Source organism: Brienomyrus brachyistius, chromosome 8 (assembly GCF_023856365.1).
Source record: "Brienomyrus brachyistius isolate T26 chromosome 8, BBRACH_0.4, whole genome shotgun sequence".
Lineage (NCBI taxonomy): Eukaryota > Metazoa > Chordata > Actinopteri > Osteoglossiformes > Mormyridae > Brienomyrus > Brienomyrus brachyistius.
In genome coordinates, this window is record NC_064540.1 from 9,437,313 (window position 1) to 9,460,908 (window position 23,596).

The 23,596-nt window shown below is 46.2% G+C and overlaps 1 protein-coding gene across 2 annotated transcripts; it reads left to right on the top strand.

Moving 5' to 3' along the window:
- Positions 1–1,556: 1,556 nt before the first annotated feature.
- On the top strand, positions 1,557–21,681 carry LOC125748072 (beta-1,4-galactosyltransferase 5-like). Of its 2 annotated transcripts, XM_049023881.1 has the most exons (10): positions 1,557–2,006; positions 9,543–9,665; positions 14,101–14,214; positions 14,989–15,116; positions 16,087–16,203; positions 16,938–17,125; positions 17,422–17,544; positions 17,838–17,939; positions 18,311–18,370; positions 19,314–21,681. In XM_049023881.1, exons 1-10 carry the CDS (start codon positions 1,871–1,873, stop codon positions 19,327–19,329), a joined length of 1,107 nt encoding a protein of 368 aa, XP_048879838.1. In that variant the 5' UTR covers positions 1,557–1,870; the 3' UTR covers positions 19,330–21,681. The 2 variants fall into 2 exon arrangements, with proteins under 2 accessions (XP_048879838.1, XP_048879837.1); XM_049023880.1 differs by having other exon boundaries at positions 18,311–21,681.
- The last annotated feature ends 1,915 nt before the right edge of the window (positions 21,682–23,596 follow it).

Here is a 23,596-nt window from a genome sequence, read left to right on the forward strand (position 1 = left end):
CATATTTATTATTTGTAGTATTATTATTATTATTAGTTCCGTTGCTTGTTCAATGGGCCAATTCTCTCCTGCCACGGGGGAGGCTGGGTTTCCAGTCCCTTGTTTGGATAAAAGCATCAGCCAAATGAATAAATGTAAATGATTATATTCGTATTATTTATCATTATTGTACTGGCCAGGTGTGCATCGCTCCAAACATCTGACATACGGCAATAACACATCCTCAGCTAAATATCTTCACTGCCCCAATGTTCACATTATTCATTTGATGTGAACGCATATAGACTCCATTCTCAGATTATTCGCAGCATTGCCAAAACCCACTAGGGGTCTCTCTATGTATGAAAAAAAAAGGCTCAAAGACTCAAAACATGTTCCGGCATTTAATGGGGAAAGTCCGAAATCTTCATAAAGCTTCATCGGCCCATCACTCACTAACACCACCACAGGGACATGAGCAAGAAGTCAAACAACAGTGACACGGAAACTAAGACGCGACCACAGACCACCACTGAAACAAGACAAACAACCAAAATGACCAGCTAAAAAAACAGAATAAAGCAGGCGCCTACGTTGACAACAAGGGCTAACAAGGGGCAGGTGAGGACTACTGTAAACTACAGCTAATGAGGAGCAGAGCAGGTCCGGTACTGAATAGGTTCAAACACTAAGAAAACTAAAGCTAGCCTCTGGCCAGCCTCTAACACACAACCAAAAAGGGGAGTGGGGGACAGTGGCTGACCACTTAGCACATTAAGCCACACAGCATTCCAGGGAGCAAATAAACACACTAGGGATTACAGGGATTAGGGACATACAGTAGGAGGGAACTGAATAGCCAGCAACACCTGATGGCCAAATACATGGGTACGAGACACATGGGGCAGGGCCAGAAGGACCCCAATCCTGACAATATAATTTAATATAAATATAATTTATCCATTTTCTGAAACCGCTTGTCCTATTCAGAGTCACTCAGCATGCATCTGCCTTGTGAAGGACTGGAATTCCGTCCTGGATATTTCTGAGACTTACATCTTATACAATAAGTAATTAAATAGACCTATGTACGATAAGTGCTCTGCATGTCCAAAACACTTTAACATGTTTCAAAAAAGAAATGTGCAGGGAAAATGAACAGGACCACCGTTATTTAATATCCTGTGTCTTATGACGCATTATAAAGCGCACTTTCCCGGTCCAGCAGGAAAAGCAATATCTGTGTGAACGCAACAAGACTGCTGTCCAACATGGGGTAAAAATCTTTAAAACATCGTTCAGTTGGCATTATTGACACCGGAACACGTGCTTTGGAAAATCCCGCTGTAATCCAGCTGCTGGCAAAGCTCTCTATGGTGATTCTGAAGGACGCTCACACTAACCAGCTCGGAACATTAACCTTAACCCTCCAAGAACAGCACGTCTCCCAGTGCTCCTGACCTCAGCACTGTCACTATGCTGCAGCGCCTCTAAGTGCGTTTTTACACCCCGGGTTCATGTGTGTCACGCCTCGTGTGTTAGTCCCTGCCCGACTTGCCGGTGCGTGTTACGCGCCTTCCCGGTGGCTGCAGACGCTCCCCGTGTTTCATTCATACGTTATCGCGAAGAAGCGACGGCACCCTCCGCCCAGGACTTATGGAAAGCCAGCGACTGGCTGCAATATCGACGTATGACAGTACTGAACAATAATAAGTGATAAGTGATCATACAGTGTAGTGAAACATTTTCAGCATAGAAGCATCTGAGCGCTTTCTCAGAAAACTACTCCTTTCTGCCCACGTAACTGCCCCCATTTCCTATTCGCGTACAGGATATGCCGTAAACGTGAGAAGCGCCGAAGGCTTGCAAGACGATAGCACACTTTGTTAAAATGAATTTATTTAACTTATCGTCTTATAAACGGTTGATGCCTTGGCGAATAAGGAAAAGGTCATACGTGGGTATTTTATTTCTCTTCTCTCTTTCTACATCTGCAATGTACTTCATCTACACCGCGCCCGGCATCGGTAAGATGTTTCGGTCTTCATTCGTGTTTTAAGTGATTTATGCTTATGTTTTATATAATATATAGGCAACCCCTTGCTCCCCCCCTTTCCTTGACACGGATAATCGAAATAGCCAGTTGAGCTGTAAAGCAGAAATGATCCGCTTGTCATGGATCAATTTCATAAATCAGGAAAGGCTGTAAATCCTACAGGGAAGTAACAATAAAAAGAAATGACGGCGAGGAGATTGAGAAAGCGCGTTTTCCTCCTCCTCTTTACCGGAATCGCGTTGAACTGATTAACGGAGATAATTGTCACAGTTTTTGTATATTGAGTTACGAAGCTATTGAGTGAGAGCTTTTGCGTGTGTGTGTGTCTGTGTGCATATGCGCGCGCGTTTTGCAAAATCATGAATGTGATAAATGTGTTTTTCCACGGGCACACGGCTTAATTAGTTAATATCAGAACAGCTTAGATTTTTTCTTGATTGCATTTGCACATTTCATTAAACATACTTAACATTCTCAAGACTATAAGCGCATTTTTCAAAACAGTTAATGCATGTAGCACAACACTATGGTTTAGCTACAAAAGCCACTAAGTTACTCAAAACAATTAAGTCATGTCTCAAAAGCAAATAATTCCACCAATAAATTAGTCAGTGCCACCAAAATGAAAAGTACAATCAGTTTAATTCAACCCACGGGTCAAAATGCTTAGATATATTGTGTGGTAGTTTTAGGGGCGGTTTTATGACAAAAAAGGCATCCCCTTTGATTTTGCATTTCTGCAGCTGCTATCATCAAGTACCTTTTGTAATTTCTATATGAGACAGTGTTAACTAACCTGTGCAAGCTTCAGCGGTGTAGCTACAGTAGATCCAGATTAACCAGGGGATGCCTTTTCTGGCAGCTGGTTCCCGAAAAAGGCATCCCCTTTGATTTTGCATTTCTGCAGCTCCCATCATCAAGTACTGTACATGAGAAATATATCCCCTTATCGACTTCATTACATTTGCACTGACCCCAGCATGAAGCACGTTTTCGTAATACAATTTGGAGACAAGTGTCATCTGTGCTACGTGGTGAAACAGGAATATATATATATATATATATATATATATATATATATATATATATATATATATACACACACTATTTTAGCCATAGATTAGAACGAGACCCAGACGTTTTAAAAAGATTGGCATTTTTTTTTTCGTGAAAAGAAACGTTACCGTGCATCTGATACACACTTAAATGTAACAAGCGCTTTATTGCCAAGTTCAGTGGACAGTGGTGGCTTAATGGGTAGGGACGCGCACGTGTAACTGAAAAATTGCAGGATTAAATCCCCGACTAGCAAGGCACCACTGAGGTACCCTAAGCAAGGTACCGCCCCTATGCAGTGCTCCCCGGGCGCTGAATTAGCTGCCCCCTGCTATGTCACATTGTCACATATGGGTTACATGCAGAGAACACATTTCATTGTTGTGCACTGTGTGCCGTGGTGTGTCAACAATAACAACTAATCATTCAGTTCATGTCTGTTTTGAACTTTTCAATCGATATTAGCAGGCGTTTGACAGCCTGTTAAGTAACAAACCGTTTTCAGATCCGCGACTTATTTTATTAGTTTTATGCTGTATATCTGTACTTTAACAAAATACAATGTCGTATGTGTTACATACGGTTTATGAGTTTACATACACAGAAACGATCATTTACACGAGTTACAAAAGACCTTTCCTTTCGCTGTTTTCAGTGGTGCGCGCTCCCGAGAGTGAGGGATGCCTTTTTCGCATAACACCGCCCATTGATCAATTTAACTTTTAATACTATCGAGATGGGTTTTCTCGTTATAATGTAATATTTTCATGCTATAACGTGATACGGTTTCACGTTATAACGTAAGGCTTTCACGTTTTAACGTGATCCTGTTTCACGTTATAACGTAAGGCTTTCACATTACAATGTAATATTTTCACGTTATAATGATTTTTTATTATGTCGTGGCAGACAGCGAGATAGTGGTAACCGATTATCACTCAGAATTTTGGAGGTCAGGAGCAGACTTACACTCTATACTGACAATATAATCTAGTCATTTTGGCTCTCATGGTTGAAAAGTTGCTGTCTGTACTTTTTATTCATTGCTGGAAATATTGGCTATTGGGACGTGCATTAATTCCAACATGTTTGGAATTACCACAGTATTTACCTACATCTTATCTACACACACTGTCCAGATCACCAAAGTGCTTTTCTTATGCTGAAGCTTGTAAAACAAACATCTCCAGTGCAGGTGTCTTCATGGGCATGACAGCTCTCTGAAAACCATGTCCAGAAACCAGCTAAGTTAGGTCAATTTTTCATGCAAAACACAATTACTCTCCACACTGCACAAGGAGCATGTGAACAACAATTGTTCAGTTCACTAGTGTTTGCGGTATTGTTTTTGTGAATGCCTTTATTATTTGATATTCATTTTCAGCTTTAGCTGAATACATGTTTGCTGTTTATGCTGTTTGTTTTACTCATTGATGTGTTTGACTGTGTGTCAGGGGTCAGTCCTCTTTAAAGTGACAGAACCGTTAAATGTACGTCTGATGACCGAACATGTAGTCAAATAACCTCAACTCAAAAATGGGGCTCTGGGAGTCACTCTGAATATGTCAGGTTGCGCAGGTGCACAGACCGATCGCCCTGTGACTGAGGCCATGATGGAAAAGGCCGGATTTTAGAAGTACCAGGAAACGTCATTCACTCAAATGTTGCCTGAAGATGACCATACATACCGGGCACATCACAGCATCTGAAGCCTGCTCTCCAGAGGGACATTGTGCACTACGCATCCCCTGCTAACCTCATTATGTCTTTTGCAGAATATCCAACTCCGTCACTGACTTTGCACCTTCCAGTGGAAGGTGATGTTCATGTTGAAGATCTCAGCCTTTTCCACCTACAAGGCTCTTAACCCCAGGCATTTGACTATAAATATCCCTGAGGGTAAATCCAGCATCGTTTAAGCCAGGGAGACTCACTTAAATCAGGAAGCCCCAAATGAAAACATTTGAGCTTGTGGATGCTGTGACCTGCCATACTTACCCTGCTGTGGGAAAACATGACCCTGTCTGTGCTTCCTCTCTGGCTCCTCCTGGTCCACTTAGCATGTGACAGAAGGCTTGCAGGTTAGTGCAACTTCCCAGTGATGAGGTCAGACGCTGGTCACATGGTGCTTAGAAGGCCGTCACATGGTGATCAGATTGAACCTCTTGATCTGATATCTAATTTCACAATGAATCAATAATTATAGCACTTTATTGCATTTTCAAGTTAAAATGTATAATTATTGTGAATTATTGTAGCTATAAATACTTCGCTAATGATTTGCCGTGTCAGTACAGTGTTCTGCATGTCCATGGTGCTAATTGTGTGACGTGCGGAATGAGGAGGTTCCCACCAGACTGTACCGGCTGGTTGCTGCGACAGCACCGGTGCATATGCCCCCCCGGTGGTCACTCACGCATGACATCAGGCAAATTATGGCGTCCCAGCATGGCGTGGTCTGGTGGGGGGGCAATGTGGAAGAAACCAAGCACAAAAGCTGGCTCAGCTTACTCGGCCGGGAAGCTGGGGGTGTAATGTGCACCCCCTCCCCTCCCTCTCCCTCAAAGAGTAAATCTGTGACATTTATACAAACGTTCTGCCCTGATGACGGGAGCTGTGTTCCTCCGTCTGCCTCTGCTGTCTCACTGAGTCACATTAGTGATCAAAGTCAGGGGTCACTGAGCTAACCGCTGTAGGCCCACCTACCCCGCCGGCGTAAGCGACGCCTACAGCCTGCCAGTGTTTTGATCTTACACATGCCGAGTGAGCGAAAATGGTTTTCCTGCTGCCTGTGCCACCGCCAGGCCTAAGCAGCACTACCCCACCCACTCACAGACATTCCAGTGCAGGGTCCGGATACCTCTCCAGTCACATGCCTGGCGTTTCCGCAATAGAGTGGTGCATTCTGGGAAGGAAACCCAGGAAGGAGCTTCACCTCGTCGCTACCTGCCACCGTGCAGAATCGTACTGTCAGTTTTCCCACAGAAGAAGCACATTGAGACCAGAGCAAGGGAGGAGCTGGGGCTTCCTGAGCTGCGGGCAGAGGTTACACCCGTTTGCATGTGAGGCAGGCATGTGTGTTCATGATGGTCACTCGACATCGGAGTAAAGGAGCAGAGAAAGCACTGTTCCGCTTTTAGAGCAGAATGCAGCTGGTGTGGTGGTCAGGGTGGTTAAGACTGTAAGCTGAATTGCGGCAGATAGGAAGTGACAAGCCGTGTTGAGGCACAGAAGAGGCATGCAGAAGTCAAAAATGTGCCGAACATGGTGGGATGTGACAAGCTGTGTTCAGGCACAAAAGGGGCATCAGCGGCATGCTGGACTCAGTGCGATATGACAAGCTGTGTTCAGGTGCAGAAGCACTTGCACTCCGATGCATTTATGGTGTCTCTTTGCCAGATCCTTCTCAGAGCCTTTATGCTGAGGCAGACATAGATCAAGCCCCATGAATAACCTGCATCATGGTGTGCGGTAGGTGAGAATTTATTGTGCAGGTAGTTTGCGTGACACATCCCGAAAGTCCCAAGATGAGTGTTTGTCTGCAAATGCCCCGTAACACCCCAGGGAAAGCAGAAAGTGCTCAGTCACTGAAAGCTGGGGGAAATTGCAGAGGGGCAGTAGGAGGTGAAAAAGATAGCAGAACAATCTGGCTTTGGTTGGAGGAGCTGAGCACTCTTTACAGCAGTCACACTCTCTCACACGCCTCACTCTGCACTCTGCTTGCCATGCCGGCTGACACACCATCTCATAGAGGCAAAGCTAATGGAGCTCCTTTAAAAAGCCCTGCTATGCAAAACCAGCTTGTTTGACCAGTTTATGGTATGTTTTCACATGAACTTTGATGGTTTAGCTGGTCACACCAGCTTATCATGCTCATTTTGGTAGCACAAGCATAACCATCTTGGTAGGCTGGCCTCCCCAGCATGACCAGTTGGTCATCCACCCAGTTATGATGTCAAAGACCAGAAACAGTTGGAACATGACCATCTTAGACTATCTTAGACCAGCTAAAACCAGTAAGCAGCATAAGCTCATTTTATCAGGTTTATTAGAAGTGAGATGCAGTTGAGGTGAGGGGTTTACTCTGCTTTTCGGTTTTGCATGAAAATGTGATGTTTTCCATTTTTCCATTTTGTTAGATCTTTTTTCTGTAGTTAACAGACAAACACTACCGTGCAAAAGTTTGGGGTGACTTAGACATTTTTTTTTGCTTTTGAAAAACGCAATATTTTTTTTCCATTAAAATAACATCAGACTGATCAGAAATACTGTGTAGACATAGTTAATGTTGTAAATGACCACAGCTGGAAATGTCCGTTTTTAATGGAATATCTACATAGGTGTACAGGGGCCCATTATCAGCAACAATTAGTCCTGTGTTCCAGTGGAATGTTGTGTTTGCTAATGCGAGTTTATCATTTTAAAAGGTTAATTGCCTAACATCATTAGAAAACCCTTTTACAGTTATGTTAGCACAGATGAAAATTGTTGTGCTGATTAAAGAAGCAATCAAACTAAAATACAACATTTCACTAATGAAGACTATTCCTTCTGAGACATTGCCAGGAAACTGTTGCGGTCTCGTACAACACCACTCCCTTCACAGAGCAGCGCAGACTGACTCTAACCACAACAGAACGAGGAGAGGGAGGCCCCGGGGCACAACTGAGCGAGAGTATAAATGCATTAGAGAGTGTAGTTTGAGAAGCAGGCGCCTCATTGGTCTTCAACTGGCAGCTTCATTAAATACTGTAGTACCTGCAAAAGACCAGTCCCAACGTCAACAGTGAGGAATTGCACAGAAGAAGCCGTATCTCAGAATGGGCAATCAAACGAAAAGACTGAGATGGGCAAATGTACACGTTTTGACAAGAACGTTTGTGATATGCAGATCAAGTTAAAAGAGGCTAGAGGAGGGCTTGACGACATGGCGGAGGCAATGTGATGGTCTGGGGCTGCTTTGGTGAAGAAGGAATCTTGAAGAAGGAAGGCTATCATTGCATTTTGCCACACCATGCCATACCCTGTGGGCAGTGCTTCACTAGAGCCAGTTTCATCCTATAACAGGACAATGACCCAAACACAGCTCCCAACCATGCAGGAACTATTTAGGGAAGAAGCAGTCAGCTGGTATTCTGTGTGTAATGGAGCGGCCAGCAGAGTCAACGGATCTCAACTCTATTGAGCTGTTATGGGAGCAGCTTGACCAAATGGTTCATAAGAAGTTCCCATCAACCTAGTCCAACTTGTGGGAGATGCTTGGGGAAGCACAGGGTGAAATCTCATCAGATTACCTCAACAAATTGACATCTTGAATGGCCAAGGTCTACAAGGAAGTAATTGTTGCAAACAGAGGACTCATTTTTTTGTGAAAATATCATTTCATGTATATTTTCATGGAAAACAAGGAAATTTCTGTGACATCCAAAGTTTTGAAGAGTAGTGTAATACTTTATGTAGAAAACAGCTAAGAAATAAGACCAGAAAGAGAGGACTCCCTTGAATGGTTTTATGAGTCTGGGAAAGGAGTGTGTGTTTGAGGCGCAGCTCATGAGGGACAGGGGGTCCTCAGCACCAACTGAGCAGGCCTCGTGACTGCCTGCGTCTAGATGCTCATCAAGGACAGGTCTGTTACTTAAACTGCTGCCGACGCGTCACAGGAAGTGATGTCACTTGATGGTACGAGTCCCACCAATTTTCAGCAAGAATTGATTTCACTACTGGATGCCGTCTGTGTGTGAGGGAGGCTAGCAGGATGCGGTATTTTGGTGGCAGAAGCCATTTTGCCTTCCATTTGCTTATCTTTGAGAACATTCAGTCCATGACTTTTCGTCCCCTATCCACGCGGCCTGCTATCTTCCCCTCATCGCCGGCGAGTGGCACGTCACTGTCAACAGCGCTTACAGCCGCTCTGCTGTTGCGGCAGCAGACTGAACCTCAAAGGCCTGCAGCTGTGCCAGCCACGATCGGCGGGCGACAATCTGCTCCCACAAACAGCCAATCATGAGACTGCAACTGACCACAAATTCACTTGGAGAGGGTCAGGTGGTCTAGTTACTGTTACCTCAGAATCAGTACGGCTGAAATGCCTGATCTGAACGATTTTGAACATGATTTCATTGTTGGTACTAGACATGACAGTTCCAGCTATTCGGCAACAGTCGCCCTCCTGGGATTTTCACACACTACTGTACGGCGTGTGGAGTTTACAGAGGGTGCTGTGATGGACAAAAACATCTAGCAGATTGGCACGCTTGCAGTGTAGATCTTCATGCAGGCTCCTTGTTCCAGCCTTGTGTATTTGTCTGTTTTTTTTTTCAGAGGAGTGGTTTCATTCTCAGAGTGGCTGGCAGTTCTGTAGTGAATGTCTGACATGAGCTCCATAATTAGGTCTGGTGTGTGATTCCTTTCACTGTCACCATCACCTTGCTCTCCCCTCTCCTTCTCACAGCGAACGAGTACCTGTTCATGGTGCAGGCGTGTGGCGTCCAGATCCGGCAGAACATGCAGAGCCTGGGGGCGCAGGTTCTGCAGCAGGTGATCCGGGGGGCCTACAGCAGCACCAACAGCACAGGTAGGGATCAGCCAGTATGGTGTAGCTGGTTACCGATTAGGGCAGGGGTTGTGGAGGAAAACGTTTCCTGACTCGCTCCTCCAAAACACCTCAAAGTAGCTAATAATATTCACATCTGGAGACTGTGCAGGCCATGTGAGATGTTCAGCTTCAATTTTACGGTCATCGAATTACTGTGTCACAAGTCTTTCTGTGTGCATTGGTGCATGACACCACCTTCAGGGTACAATGTTTGAACCATTGTGTGAATATGGTCCTCCGTAATGGTTTGGTAGTCTTTGGCAGTGATGCGCCCATCTAGAACAAGTAGTGGTTCTAGGGAATGCCATGATATCGCAGCCCAAATCATCACTGATTCACCCCCTGCTGCACTCTGGATACACAACAGTCTCTGGGGCTCTCCACACTGTAACTCTCCCGCATGTGGGAAAGATGGACTCATCAGAGAACAATACACGTTCCACATTGTCCACAGCCACAGATTTGTGCTGCTGGCATCATTGAAACCAACGTTTGACATTGGCAAGTGGCCAAGGGTTTGGCTATAGCAGCCCGACTATGAATATTGACCCTGTGGAGCTCCTGATGAACAGTTTTGGTGGAAACAGGAGAATCGAGGTACACATTTAATTCTACAATAAGTTGAGCAGTTGTGGTTTGATGTTTTTTGGTTAGAATCTGGGTTAGTACCCAGATATCCCTTTCAGTCAGCTTCCTCTTGCGTCCACAGTTATTCCCACTGGATGTGGTCCATTCTTCATGGTGATATGCCGACATCATCCTGGATACTGTGGCTCTCAATCATGCATGCACCAGTGAGACACGCAGCAACAATCAGTTCTCTTTTGAACTCTGACATACTCCCCTTTTTGTTGTGTGAATTGTAATATATTTTGTACAGCCGTGCTGTTGCTCTGCTAATTCAGCCTTCATACTCTGCTCTTGCTGATGGAATGTGCAATAAATGAAGACTGGCCACCATTTCACACATATATAGGCGTGAAACCTCAAACACTATACTGACCAGTGTTTCAGTTTCATTGTCTATCCGCTATATGTGTACAAGACTATATATGGTTAGTTGAGAATTACGGTAAGAAATATTTATGTTCATTTTGTGAAAGTTTTTCCTGAATAAAACAAAGAAGCTGATCATTTTGGCCATGGATTTCCTCGTGTAGCTTTTGTATAAGCAACATCCATCCACCCATCCATTTTCCAAACCGCTAATCCTACTGGGTTGCAGGGGGTCCGGAGCCTGTCCCTGAAGCAATGGGCACGAGGCAGGGAACAACCCAGGATGGGGGGCCAGCCCATCGCAAGGCACACTCACACACCATTCACTCACACATGCACAGCTACGGGCAATTTAGCAACTCCAATTAGCCTCAGCATGTTTTTGGACTGTGGGGGGAAACCTGAGTACCCGGAGGGAACCCCACGATGACATGGGGAGAACATGCAAACTCCACACACATGTGACCCAGGCGGAGACTCGAACCTGGGACCCTGAGGTGTGAGGCAACAGTGGTAACCACTGCACCACCATGCCGCCCCCTTGTGTAGGTAACATGACCATTATATTTTCCTACTGTTAGGATACTCAAACAATGCCACCACAACACTAAATGCAGACAGTTTGTCATGTTAACTGAAATGTATTGATACAACTATCTCATTTAATGCTTAGTTGATAAATGGAATAAAATATCAGATTGGTATCATTATCGGCAGATCCTTAATATTTTAATATTGATATTGGACCAGAAAAAATGGCAAGTAAAACCAGGCAAGTAACCAGCAAGAGACAGAGCAGGTGCTGAGTGTTGGATTGAAAAACAACTAGATATTTCACAGGCTTTGCATTACTCTCATTTTTAAACATAATAATCTAGTTTGTGTATTGAAATAAATGACACACATTTTTTACCTACCTACAATTGGATTTAAATTACAAACAAATGAGACTGGATGAACAAGGTGACCGTCTCCTGCTCCTGGAATCCCTGCACCCCTGCTAGTCACTGATTAGCCAGGTCTCTAAGGGGTGATGGGGCGTTGTCTGGAAAGTCAGTTTAACTTGCATAAATGGAAAGGTAATGGAAGCTATAATCCAAGTGAAAATGGTAGATTACCTGGATACAAATAACATTCTGAGGGATAGCCAACATGGATTTAGGAGAGGTAGGTCCTGTTTAACTAATCCACTTGAGTTCTTTGAGGAAGCTACAAGAGAAATTGATCACAAAAAGGCCTACGATGTGATCTATTTAGATTTCCAGAAGGCTATTGATGTTGTCCCCCACAAATGGCTCTTGCTTAAGCTCAAAGCTGCAGGGGTTTTAGGAACTGTAGCAGTTTGGATCAAAAACTGGTAAACAGACAGGAGGCAGCGGGTAGTTATTAGAGGCACAATGTCACAGTGGGCCTGCATTTATAATGAGGTACCGCAGGGTTCAATTTTAGGACCATTATTGTTCCTAATTCACAATAATGATATTGACACTGGCGGCTCAAGGCAGGAAAGAGGTGCAACATCAATGGTGGGGATGGGGTGCTGCTGACTTCATCGGACCGTGACCTTCGGCTCTCACTGGGACAGTTCACAGCTGAGTGTGAAGCGGCTGGGATGAGAATCAGCACCTCCAAATCCGAGACCATGGTCCTCAGCCAGAAAAGGGTAGAATGCTCTCTCCGGGTCAGGGATGGGGTCTTTCCCTAAGTGGAGGAGTTTAAATATCTCTGAGTCTGGTTCACAAGTGAGGAAACGATGGGACGGGAGATCGACAGGCGGATTTGTGCGGCGTCAGCAGTGATGCGGGCACTGCATCAGTCTGTCATGGTGAAGAAGGAGCTGAGCCAAAAGGCAAAGCTCTTGATTTACCAGTCGATCTACGTTCCTACCCTCACCTATGGTCACAAGCTGTGGGTCGTGACCGAAAGAACGAGATCGCGAGTGCAAGCGGCCGAAATGAGTTTCCTCCGCAGGGTGGCTGGGCTCTCCCTTAGAGATAGGGTGAGGAGCTCAGTCATTCGAGAGGGACTCAGAGTAGAGTTGCTGCTCCTCCGCATTGAGAGGAGCCAGATGAGGTGGCTCGGGCATCTGATTAGGATGCCTCCTGGACGCCTCCCTGGTGAGGTGTTCTGGGCATGTTCCACTGGGAGGAGGCCCCGGGGAAGACCCAGGACATGCTGGAGGGACTATGTCTCTCGGCTGGCCTGGGAATGCCTCGGGATTCCCCTAGAGGAGCTGGATGAAGTGGCCGGGGAGAGAGAAGCCTGGGTTTCCCTGCTGAGACCCGACCTCGGATCTAGCAGGAGATAATGGATGGATAGATGGATGGATGGATGGATGGATGGATGGATAGATATTGACACCAATACATACAGTAAACTGGTTAAATTTGCAGACAACACTAAGGTGGGTGGTGTAGCAGATTAAATTAGCAGCACAAAGGCTACAACAGGATCTTGATTTAATTAGCGACTGGGCTGATACCTGGCATATGAAGTTTAATGTAGATAAATGTAAGGTAATCCATGCAGGGAGCAGAAATATAAAGTACAGATATTTTATGGGTTCCACTGAAATAAAGGTAGCTGATTATGAGAAAGACCTTGATGTGTATGTTGATGCTTCCATGTCCCACTCTCGCCAGTGTGGGGAAGCAATAAAAAAGGCCAACAGGATGTTGGGTTACATCTCTAGGTGTGTGGAGGTGATGCTACGATTATATGATTCTTTGGTAAGAAAAAGGTAAAACCTTTTTACCTTGGAAAAGGTAAAACGTAGGGCTACAATGAGGAGAGGTTAGCTGAGCTGAATCTATTCAGCTTTGCGCAAAGGAGATTAAGGGGGGGACATGATCCAGGTATATAAGATTCTAACAGGTCTTGATACTGTTCAGTCAAATGGCTACTTTAATATTAGTTTAAATATTAGAACTGGTGGTCATAGGTGAAAATTAGTGGAAGGATATTTTAGACTGAATTTGAGAAAACGCTTCTTTACACAGCGTGTAGTTGGAGTGTGGAATAGTCTTCCTGCTAGTGTAGTGCAAACAAAAACCCTGGGTTCCTTTAAATCAGAGCTAGATAAGATTTTAACAACTCTGAGCTATTAGTAAAGTTCTCCCCAAACGAGTTTGATGGGCCGAATGGCCTCCCCTCGTTTATACATTTCTTGTCTTCTTATGTTCTTAAATGAAACTGCGTTGTCAGGGTGAGAATCTATGATTTTTACAGCAAATAAAACTGCTGCTGAAGGACGAGGTTCCCCTTTTCTCTCTGCATACGACGAACTTGCCCTGATTGGGGTTCAGGCTGGGGTTTCAGGGCGGAGCCTGAGGGCAGAGCTTGGGGGCAGGACCTGAGGGCGGGTTCTGAGGGCAAGGCCTTCCATTAAGTCTTGACCACCATTCTGCTCTTCTTACAGACTTCATTTACAACATCAGCGTCAGAGAACAGGACATGCCGACAGCCACGTACCTCCCGGGGGACTTCACGTACCGATCTGGCCAGCCCTGCCCAGAAAAGCTGCCTTCTATGAGTGAGTAGCTCCTCTCCCCACTCCCGTGGTTAATCACTCCAATAGCATCCTGGGACACCTGACTGCTTTCCTTTACCACAGTACCCATTTTTTGCAGTCGCAGTTACTTTTGCTGGTATCAGGCTCATGGTTAGTAGCTTGAGCTGAGTTTGCCTTGGAAACTGGCAAATTCTCCCAGTCTCCCCTGTTCCTCCACCCATTTGACCTCAGTTTAGTGTCTATTGCTGTTAGAAGGAAGACACCCCAGGGGTGCTGGATACATTTCTGAGTCTGAACTCAGACCCCAAGTTTCACCCTCACCTGTGTAAAAACGGATGCATTTCCTTTTTCCTTCCTTCCTTCCTTCCTTCCTTCCTTCCTTCCTTCCTTCCTTCCTTCCTTCATGTCTTACTTTCTTCCTTCCTTCCCTCTCATTCCTTCCCTCCCTCCCTCCCTCCCTCCCTCCCTCCCTCCCTTCTTCCTTCCTTCCTTGTTTCCTTTCTTTCATTCCTTCCATCCTTCCCTTCCTTTCTCCTTCCCTCCTGCATTCCTTCCTTCTTTCCTTCCTTATTTCCTTCCTTCCTTTCTTCCTTCTTTGCTTCCTTATGTCCTTCCTTTCCTCTATCCTTCATTCTTTCCTTTCTTCCTTCCTTACTTCCCTCCTGCCTTCCTTCTGTCATTCCTTTCTTCTATTCTTCATTCTGTTCTTCCTTCCTTCCTCCCTTTATATTACTTTCCCAAGCACATGCTTGCCTTCCTGAAAATGAAATGGCTGTGGGTCTGTGTGTCTCACAGGAGACCAGATACCAGTGAACATGAGCGAGGTAGCCATGGATGAAGTGGAGAAGGCCCTGTTGCATGAAGACCCTGGGCTGGCCCTTGGGGGGCGCTGGAGGCCTCTGGACTGCCTACCAAGTTGGAAGGTGAGCAAGGGTTTAGTTATACAAATGATCCTATGTCTTCAGGATCAGAGTTACTGTTAATGTAGATGGTCAAACCCTCTGGCTGGTCATTGACTTCATTGCCAGCCACATGTCTGTCTGCATGGGTACAGTATGTTTGTGTACCCCAGGAGGCCTGGTTAAAAATCACAATATAGAACACTGCGGTTAAAACGTGAAATTACTACGAGAACTGAACTAGCTGACCCGTTGACCAGAAGCGCGGGGCACAGCAGAGGTTGTACCATGTAACAATGGCTGGTTTCAGTTCAGTCCAGAGCAGGAAGGGTGTCCAGGCTGAGGACGCTGAAGAGGCCAGATGGGAATGTGGGCCTTTTCCCCAAAGTCTTGGCCTGCCTTCTTGGCCTGCACTGCTGCCTAATGCTTCACCATCCCCTTTTCTCCCATTGAGTGCAGATATACACAGAGCACATTGCCATTGGATGGAAGCTTCCAACCTCATAAAGACTTTTCCTTGCTTCTAAGCAAGTATATTCATCCTGTCCATGTAAAGTGGTTATTTGACGGCTCTCACCAATCAGATCCTGAAGCACCATGAAAACATTCGTGCATTTAGCGTACCCTAACCCTGACAACTCATCTGGATGATATGTTGCATACATTAATTACTACTACCAGAGAAATAAGGGGGTGAGAGGGTGACATTTAACCACCTAAAAAAATTTCATCCCCCCCAATAAGGGCCACCCTAGTGTATCCCCTCACCCCACCCCCCCCCCCCCCCCCCAGCAGAAACACAGCTCTGACAAACATGTAAGTTAAAAGCTGACTGGCACCCTCCAGTCTCGACATCTGCAGCCCTGTTACTGAATGCCCATGTTCAGTATACTCCTAAATTGAGCTGAAGATGTGATAATTTCTTGCCACTCTATTCACTGGGTGTTTTGATTATCTTCTGGGACTGACCGAAAACCCCCCCCCCCACCTCCAGGTGGCCATCCTCATCCCATTCCGGAATCGCCACGAGCACCTTCCCATCCTGCTGCGCCATCTGGTGCCAATGCTGCAGCGACAGCACCTCCAGTTTGCCATTTATGTCATCGAGCAGGTCGGTGCCAGTGTCTGTGTGCTAGTGTCTGTATGCCAGTGTCTGTGTGTCAGTGTCTGTGTGTCAGTGTCTGTGTGCCTGTGTCTGTGTGCCTGTGTCTGTATGCCAGTGTCTGTGTGCCTGTGTCTGTGTGCCAGTGTCTGTATGCCAGTGTCTGTGTGCCAGTGTCTGTGTGTCAGTGTCTGTGTGTCAGTGTCTGTGTGCCTGTGTCTGTGTGCCTGTGTCTGTATGCCAGTGTCTGTGTGCCTGTGTCTGTGTGCCAGTGTCTGTATGCCAGTGTCTGTGTGTCAGTGTCTGTATGTCTGTGTCTGTGTGTCAGTGTCTGTATGCCAGTGTCTGTGTGTCAGTGTCTGTATGCCAGTGTCTGTGTCCGTATGTGTCTGTCAGCAATCTGCCCAAAACGCATGTTTCTGGGTTGTGGGAGGAAACTCGTGTGAACGTGGGAGAGTCTGCCGGCTCCACACAAACAAGGATCACGGCAAAGGGAGCTCACAGCCGTACAGTGCTGGGAGGGCAAGCGTCACTGCCAGAAAGTAACACGATAATAAGATGATATGTGCTGAAACTTTATGCCTCTTTTAATTTTTTTGTTTTGATGTTAAGAGCTATAAATAATTATTTATGCTAAGATGGGAGCTGTTGGGAAGTCCTCGCGAAGACAGGAAGTGTTGTCATGCATCTGCCCGCCCCCCCCAAGCCGAGCATGATGAGATGTACGTGCACTGTTCCACCAGGCAGGCGACCAGTCATTCAACCGAGGCATGCTATTCAACGTGGGCTTCCGTGAAGCCATGCAGGACCTCGACTGGGACTGCATGATCTTCCACGACGTGGATCACATCCCTGAGAGCAACCGCAATTACTACGGCTGCTCGGACATGCCCAGGCACTTCGCCGTCGCGCTTGACAAATACTCTTATATGTAAGTGTCCCTCCCATACACACACACACGGTTACATTCATATCTTTGTGGGGACCGTCGAATCATTCTTATGAGCATAACCCTAATCCCAGCAATGACAACCTTAACGCCTACCCAGCCCTAACCTTAACCGGCAGTAACCAAACAAAAAACAATACTTTTGGAATTTTTAGTTTTTGATGCATTCACAGTTTTTATAAAAATGAGTTTCCCCAAAAAATGTCCTTGTGGCATATACAGTACATGGACACTCTTCATCTGTCCCTAAATAGAGTTTGCCTTTTTGTCCCCCACAGGTTGCCTTACAAAGAGTTTTTTGGCGGAGTCAGTGGCCTGACCGCCAAGCAGTTCCGAAATATCAACGGCTTCCCCAATGCCTTTTGGGGCTGGGGGGGTGAGGACGATGACCTCTGGAACAGGTACAGATGTTGCCAAACTCAGATACGTATCTGTCCGTTCATCATGGTCATGGTTGCCGGGGGCCTGGAGCCAGTCCCAGCTGTGGGGGGGGGGGTCACTGGATGGACGTTTAGGAATCATGTTTTGACTGTACATTACAGTGTGTGCAAGTTACCGGAGAGTGATGCTGTCCTTTTCTGCTGTCCTTGTGTGTATGTGTGTGTGTGTGTGTGTGTGTGTGTGTGTGTGTGTGTGTATGTGTGTGTGTGTGTGTATAACGCCTCCATGTTTCTCTGTGTGTCCCTGTGCTCAGGGTGCAATTTGCAGGCTACTCAGTGAGCCGCCCCCATGGAGACGAAGGCCGCTACATGTCCATCCCCCACCACCACCATGGGGAGGCACAGTTCCTGGGCAGGTGAGCCAGGCAGCACACAGGGCGCTAAACAATAGCAGCCATGTCTAGAGCCCTAAATGTGCAGGACATTTAAAACCTATACATGCCCCATTGTAGTGAGTGTCCAAGAGAGGTCCATTTGTCAATAGTGAGTGTAACTTAAAATAAAAGTCACTGGTTACCAACAGTGAAGATGCCCCAGTCCTTCAATCAACCATTAGCCTTGCCATATGTCTCCAGCCCATAATATGCATCTTAAGAGAGTACAAAACCATCACAAAGGAACAGCCGAACTGGAGAACAACCCTTGCTCTTTGGCAGAAACGCGCCCCTGTGTAGAACTGGCTGCTCGTTTCCTTCACTCATGCTTTCCGTGGCTTTTCCCACTTCAGGTATGCACTCCTGTGGCACTCTAAAGAGAGACAGAGCCTGGATGGGCTCAGCAACCTGAGGTACTCACCACAGGTGTCCTACAGGCCTCTGTACATCAACATCACTGTCAACTTGAACCCCAACATGGCCCCTGTTATGGATACCCTCTGACCGTTCACCCCTGACTCCCGAGCCACCCTCTGACCATTCACCCCTGACTCCCGAGCCACCCTCTGACCGTTCACCCCTGACTCCCGAGCCACCCTCTGACCGTTCACCTCTGACTCCTGAGCCACCTTCTGACCGTTCACCCCTGACTCCCGAGCCACCCTCTGACCGTAAACCCCTGACTCCCGAGCCACCCTCTGACCATTCACCCCTGACTCCCGAGCCACCCTCTGACCGTTCACTTCTGACTCCTGAGCCACCCTCTGACTGTTCACCTGACTCCTGAGCCACCCTCTTACCGTTCACCCTGACTCCTGAGCCACCCTCTGACCGTTCACCCCAGACTCCTGAGCCACCCTCTGACCTTTCACCTCTGACTCCTGAGCCACCCTCTTACCGTTCATCCCTGACTCCTGAGCCACCCTCTGACCGTTCACCCCTGACTCCCGAGCCACCCTCTGACCGTTCACCTCTGACTCCTGAGCCACCTTCTGACTGTTCACCCCTGACTCCTGAGCCACCCTCTGACCGTTCATCCCTGACTCCTGAGCCACCCTCTGACCGTTCACCCCTGACTCCTGAGCCACCCTCTGACCGTTCACCCCAGACTCCTGAGCCACCCTCTGACCTTTCACCTCTGACTCCTGGGCCACCCTCTGACCGTTCACCTCTGACTCCCTCAACTCTGACTTTTGAGCTGCTTCAGTGTTTTTTTCTTCTTACCAGACATCCTCAGCTAAGGTGACATGCACTGATCCCCTTTTACACAAAGAGAAAAAAAACCCACAGAACTGAAGTCACGACTCCATCTTGATCACAAGTACGTCATGAATGTCCTCATCCTTCACCCTTCAGACCTCAGTGTTTTTGAAGACACATCAGGGATTGCTGCTGATACCCATGCGCTCCAGGGTGGATAACCAACTTGGGTGTGCACATTTACACAATTCATTTCACTGGGAATGAAAATCAACATTCACGCCTCTGCCCTCTGAGATCTGGATGAAGCCAAACACTTGTAGCCCTGCTGAGGCTCAGCCTTCAGTTGGATCCCCCATCTGCTGTCTGCTATTCCTTGCCCTACTGTCTCCTGCTCTAATCGCCCCACTTTTGCTTTTTGGAGGCCCTCCAAGCCAGTGCTGTGGGACAGGCTGGAACAAATGAGTTTACAAGACAGAGTTATTATTATTATTTCTGCTCAATGTGCAGCTACTTCTGACCTTGCCGGAGGTTCCTGAGATGCACCCCTGTGTTGACTAGCAGCCCCACTCATGCCAAGAAGGGAGGGTGCAGATATCATGTGACTTTCCGTGTTGTGAATGCCCCCTCCCCATTCCACCTGCTCGATCCTCCACGGGTCATCAGAAAATAGCACACTCTGCAGGCAGAAAGAGGAAGAGGCCTCAGACTGGAGACTGAAAGAGAGGCCGTCCTGCGGAACCACAAAAGCCCCCTTCTTCCTGCCAAACAACCATCTTGCACCTAGGAGAGAACTCAAGTATTTCGTAGACCTTTTGCTACAATGCCTAAGGTGGATTATTAAAGGCTAGATATACAGTGCTCACAGAAAGTCTTCAGATGATTGCTTAGCTGTGAAAATGTTGCAGATTTATTGGGATCATAACTGAAGTCCATTAACAAGCAATGTTTAACATATCTGCACATATGTCTCACGTGCGAGCAGATGAGAGGCATCAGGGCAAACAAAGGACTTAACAGGGTGCAACAGAACTTGAAATAAATGGGATCTAGGGAGAAGGCAACAGGGAGATATGACTTCAGTGTCAAAACTGGGGAACCACAAGCCTGGGAAACACTTAAATACAGGACTAACAAGGGAGCAGAATGAGAGGCAGCTGGAGGGAATCTCAGAAGGGCAGTAACGAGTGGACGGACTAACGAGCAGGGCAGGACATGACAATATCTTCCTCACAGAAATTTTTCTGTTTATTAAGTGTCATAATGTTTTGACTCATTCAGTTCTATTCTTGCCATTTTGCTATTAATTGCTATCGTAGTTATTGGCTCCCGAAGGGCTACTAAACACATGTTTTTGTTGTTTTATGTTATTGCAAAGGAGTTACTAATTAAAAAGCACCTAATGAGACTGCCTCTGAATTAACATTTCAGAACAGAACTTTTAGAACGATAATTTTGGTTTAATTTATTTCTGCTTGAAATTAATGTTTTTATTTAAAACTACTGGTAGTTTCTAATGTGATATATATTTTTTTGTGAAAAAAAAGAATAAGGGAATGACTGTTCTTATGAAAACATCAAATTTGTATTTTTTTTACTGAAGTAAGAAAGCTTCCCCTGCCTTTCTATGAGCACTGTATATAGTGCTTCAGTGTTAGTCAGCAATACAAGAATGCTAGCAATCAGACCAATCACAGATCTCATGGTTTCGGTCTAGTTACATTTCTTGAGAGCTAGACGTCAGGCTACAGTGTAAGTACAGCATAGGGTACAGCATAGGGTCCACAGCTACGCCATACGCAGGCCTCGTTTAGATTTTTTTTTATCGTTTTATTTTCAGCTGTTATGTTATTTGTATGCCGTCGATGTTGGATTGTAAGCAGGAGCTCTCACTTGCAGATGCCCTTTGGGGCATACAGTAGGGGGCGCCATTACCCAACCCAGCTCTTGTAGGCCTGCTCTCCACCTGGCACCCACTCTTGCCACATCGCAGTTTCTTGCATGGCGCTGCTTTGCCAGCTGCCCGTGGATCACAGATGAGACGGGCCGCATGGTGCAGCACGCCGCCGTGTGCAGTTGTGTGTTGGGTCTGCAGTTTGGTGAGAGACAGGAGGCCAGTGAAAATCTGGGTTGGAGTTAAATGGATGAGCTCAGATCCCCAGTAGTGAGGGCCATGACTGCATTTAGCCAGCACTGGTGTCTGAGGAGGGAGTTGGGTGTTGACTCGCATCCGCCACTCCCTCCTCCATCTGGTATCATTAAACCAAGCAGAAGTATGCATGGGTTTCAGTTTTGTTGTATAAACGGCACTTTGGTATTTATATAGAAGTACCAATATAAATCATGCCATGTGTTCTAAATGTTCCTCTAGACTAGACGTCAGGAAGGGACTCTGCTATGCCATGGTTCCCCAGGACATTTTGTTTACCTTTCTCAGAGACTACAGCTCTCCTAGTGAGCGCTGTCTGTAAGTCTCCCTGAATGAAGACAGTTGTTCATTAAATAAACGGCACTTCAACCATGACTCCCTTGGATGTTATTCTCAAAGACTAATATCGCATCCTGACAGAAGATGACCTGCTCTGCTTCTCATCTGCACCTTACCGACTACACTACCAGTCAAAAGTTTTTGCACACACTCTAGATTGTTGATTTGATGTTACTCACTTAATATTTATTATAAATACATTTGATATTTTTTGCTAACATAAAATTGCAGTATGTTCCCTATTTGAGTACCTTTATTACATTGCACAAAAAAAGTCGATTGAACTTGGGTTATTGGGTTATTGATCTGGTCAGTTACTGTAAGTAGCAGCGGTTTTAATCAGGTTCAGTTGCTTTGGTGTTAATGAAGTTAACCACAGGAGCGGCCCCTGCACTCCAAAAGACCTAAGCCCCCGCAGCAGGTACAGCCTGCTCTGCCCTTTTTTGTAAAGTGCATTTGTGTTATGAGTGCAGTCCAGTTTGTTGTTCAGATGAACACCAAGGCGCCTGTAGCATGTAGCTGTAAAATACAAAATCAGCAGTTTATGAAATAAATGGAAAAGTGGTAAAGACCTGTGGTGTGCAACCACAACCAGCAGTCTAGAACCTAGAACCGTATGGAAGTTACTCATTCGCATTTATCTGCCAATGTGTTTTAGAACCACCAGAAATCCACTGGGACCAGGGCTTTCAGAAATCCTCTTGTGCACTGCATGCTATGTGAGAATTTTCACTCAAGACTGTTGGGTTCAGCAGGTTTGAAATGCTGGTCTCCAATTTCACTTAATGCCCTTTTTGGTGATGCGCACATTGCAGCTGAAGTGGGTCACATTCAAGTTGTCCAGGTTCTGTTTGTAGGCTCTTCGGAGTGGAGCCCTAAAGCCTCCATCATTCCTGAGAAGAAAATCAAACATTCATATTAATTCCCTTTGATCCACAACCAGCCCCACAAAAAACGGCTACAAAAAAACTCTTCTTATGAGTTTATAGAATACACCATGTGCAATAATAACCAAGTAGCAAGCTGTTTAGATCAGTATCAGATGGCAGTAGTGAAGAAACCAGACTTGAAACTGGAACCTGCCTTGTTCAGTACATTCAAGGACCTGCTGGTATGTAAATCCAATCACATTTTAAATCATGAGAGGAAAGGAAAGCATGTGATCTGAGACAGAGCACAAGAGAAGGATTGGAGTCATTAAGGGAGCTCACTTGTCAGTACTTACAACCCACCAACACTGCATGGTGCCATTAGAAATTCCTTAAGAAACTCCTTTAGTCACACTATTGAGGACAGGGGCAGTGTGTAAAGTTTATTTGGTTTATTTAGCAACAAATGTAAGGCAGTAATCAGCTGTTTGATTCCGATTCCCTACCTGGGTTTGTTCCCTGGTTACTCTGGCAGCGTACAGCAGTGATTGGCTAAGAGGCCACTCTCTGATTCCAATTCTCCACCTGGGTTTATCCCCTGTACCAGACTGGCACCCACAAGCTGCAGGGCAATGTAAACCGCAGCAGCTTTTCACGGCGCACTTCAGGCTCCCATGTCACCTGACATAACCTTCATATTGTGTTTTACTTGGGGTAGATTGCAGGAGCCATTCTTGTTTATGTATTATGAGTAAGAACAGTGCGGACCCGGCCCTTCCCACTTAACAGGGCCTGGATGTCCTGACACGCTTCAGTCTGCCAGAGCTGCAGCACCTGTGCATGACTCAAGGCCAACGACCAGCATTTTCCATCCCATAACCACAGTAGCAATGGCAGGTGACAGACCCCAGTCCTGCTGCACAGCCACTGCTTATGCGACAGGATGAATGACTAATATAGAGCCAATGTCACTCCCAGGGGTTCAGCTTTCGGACCAGCACTTTGCACATGGTCTACGGGAAGCAATGAGCCAAATCGTAGGCAAGTGCTGCCATCTAGTGTTCAGGAAAGCTGCATACAAC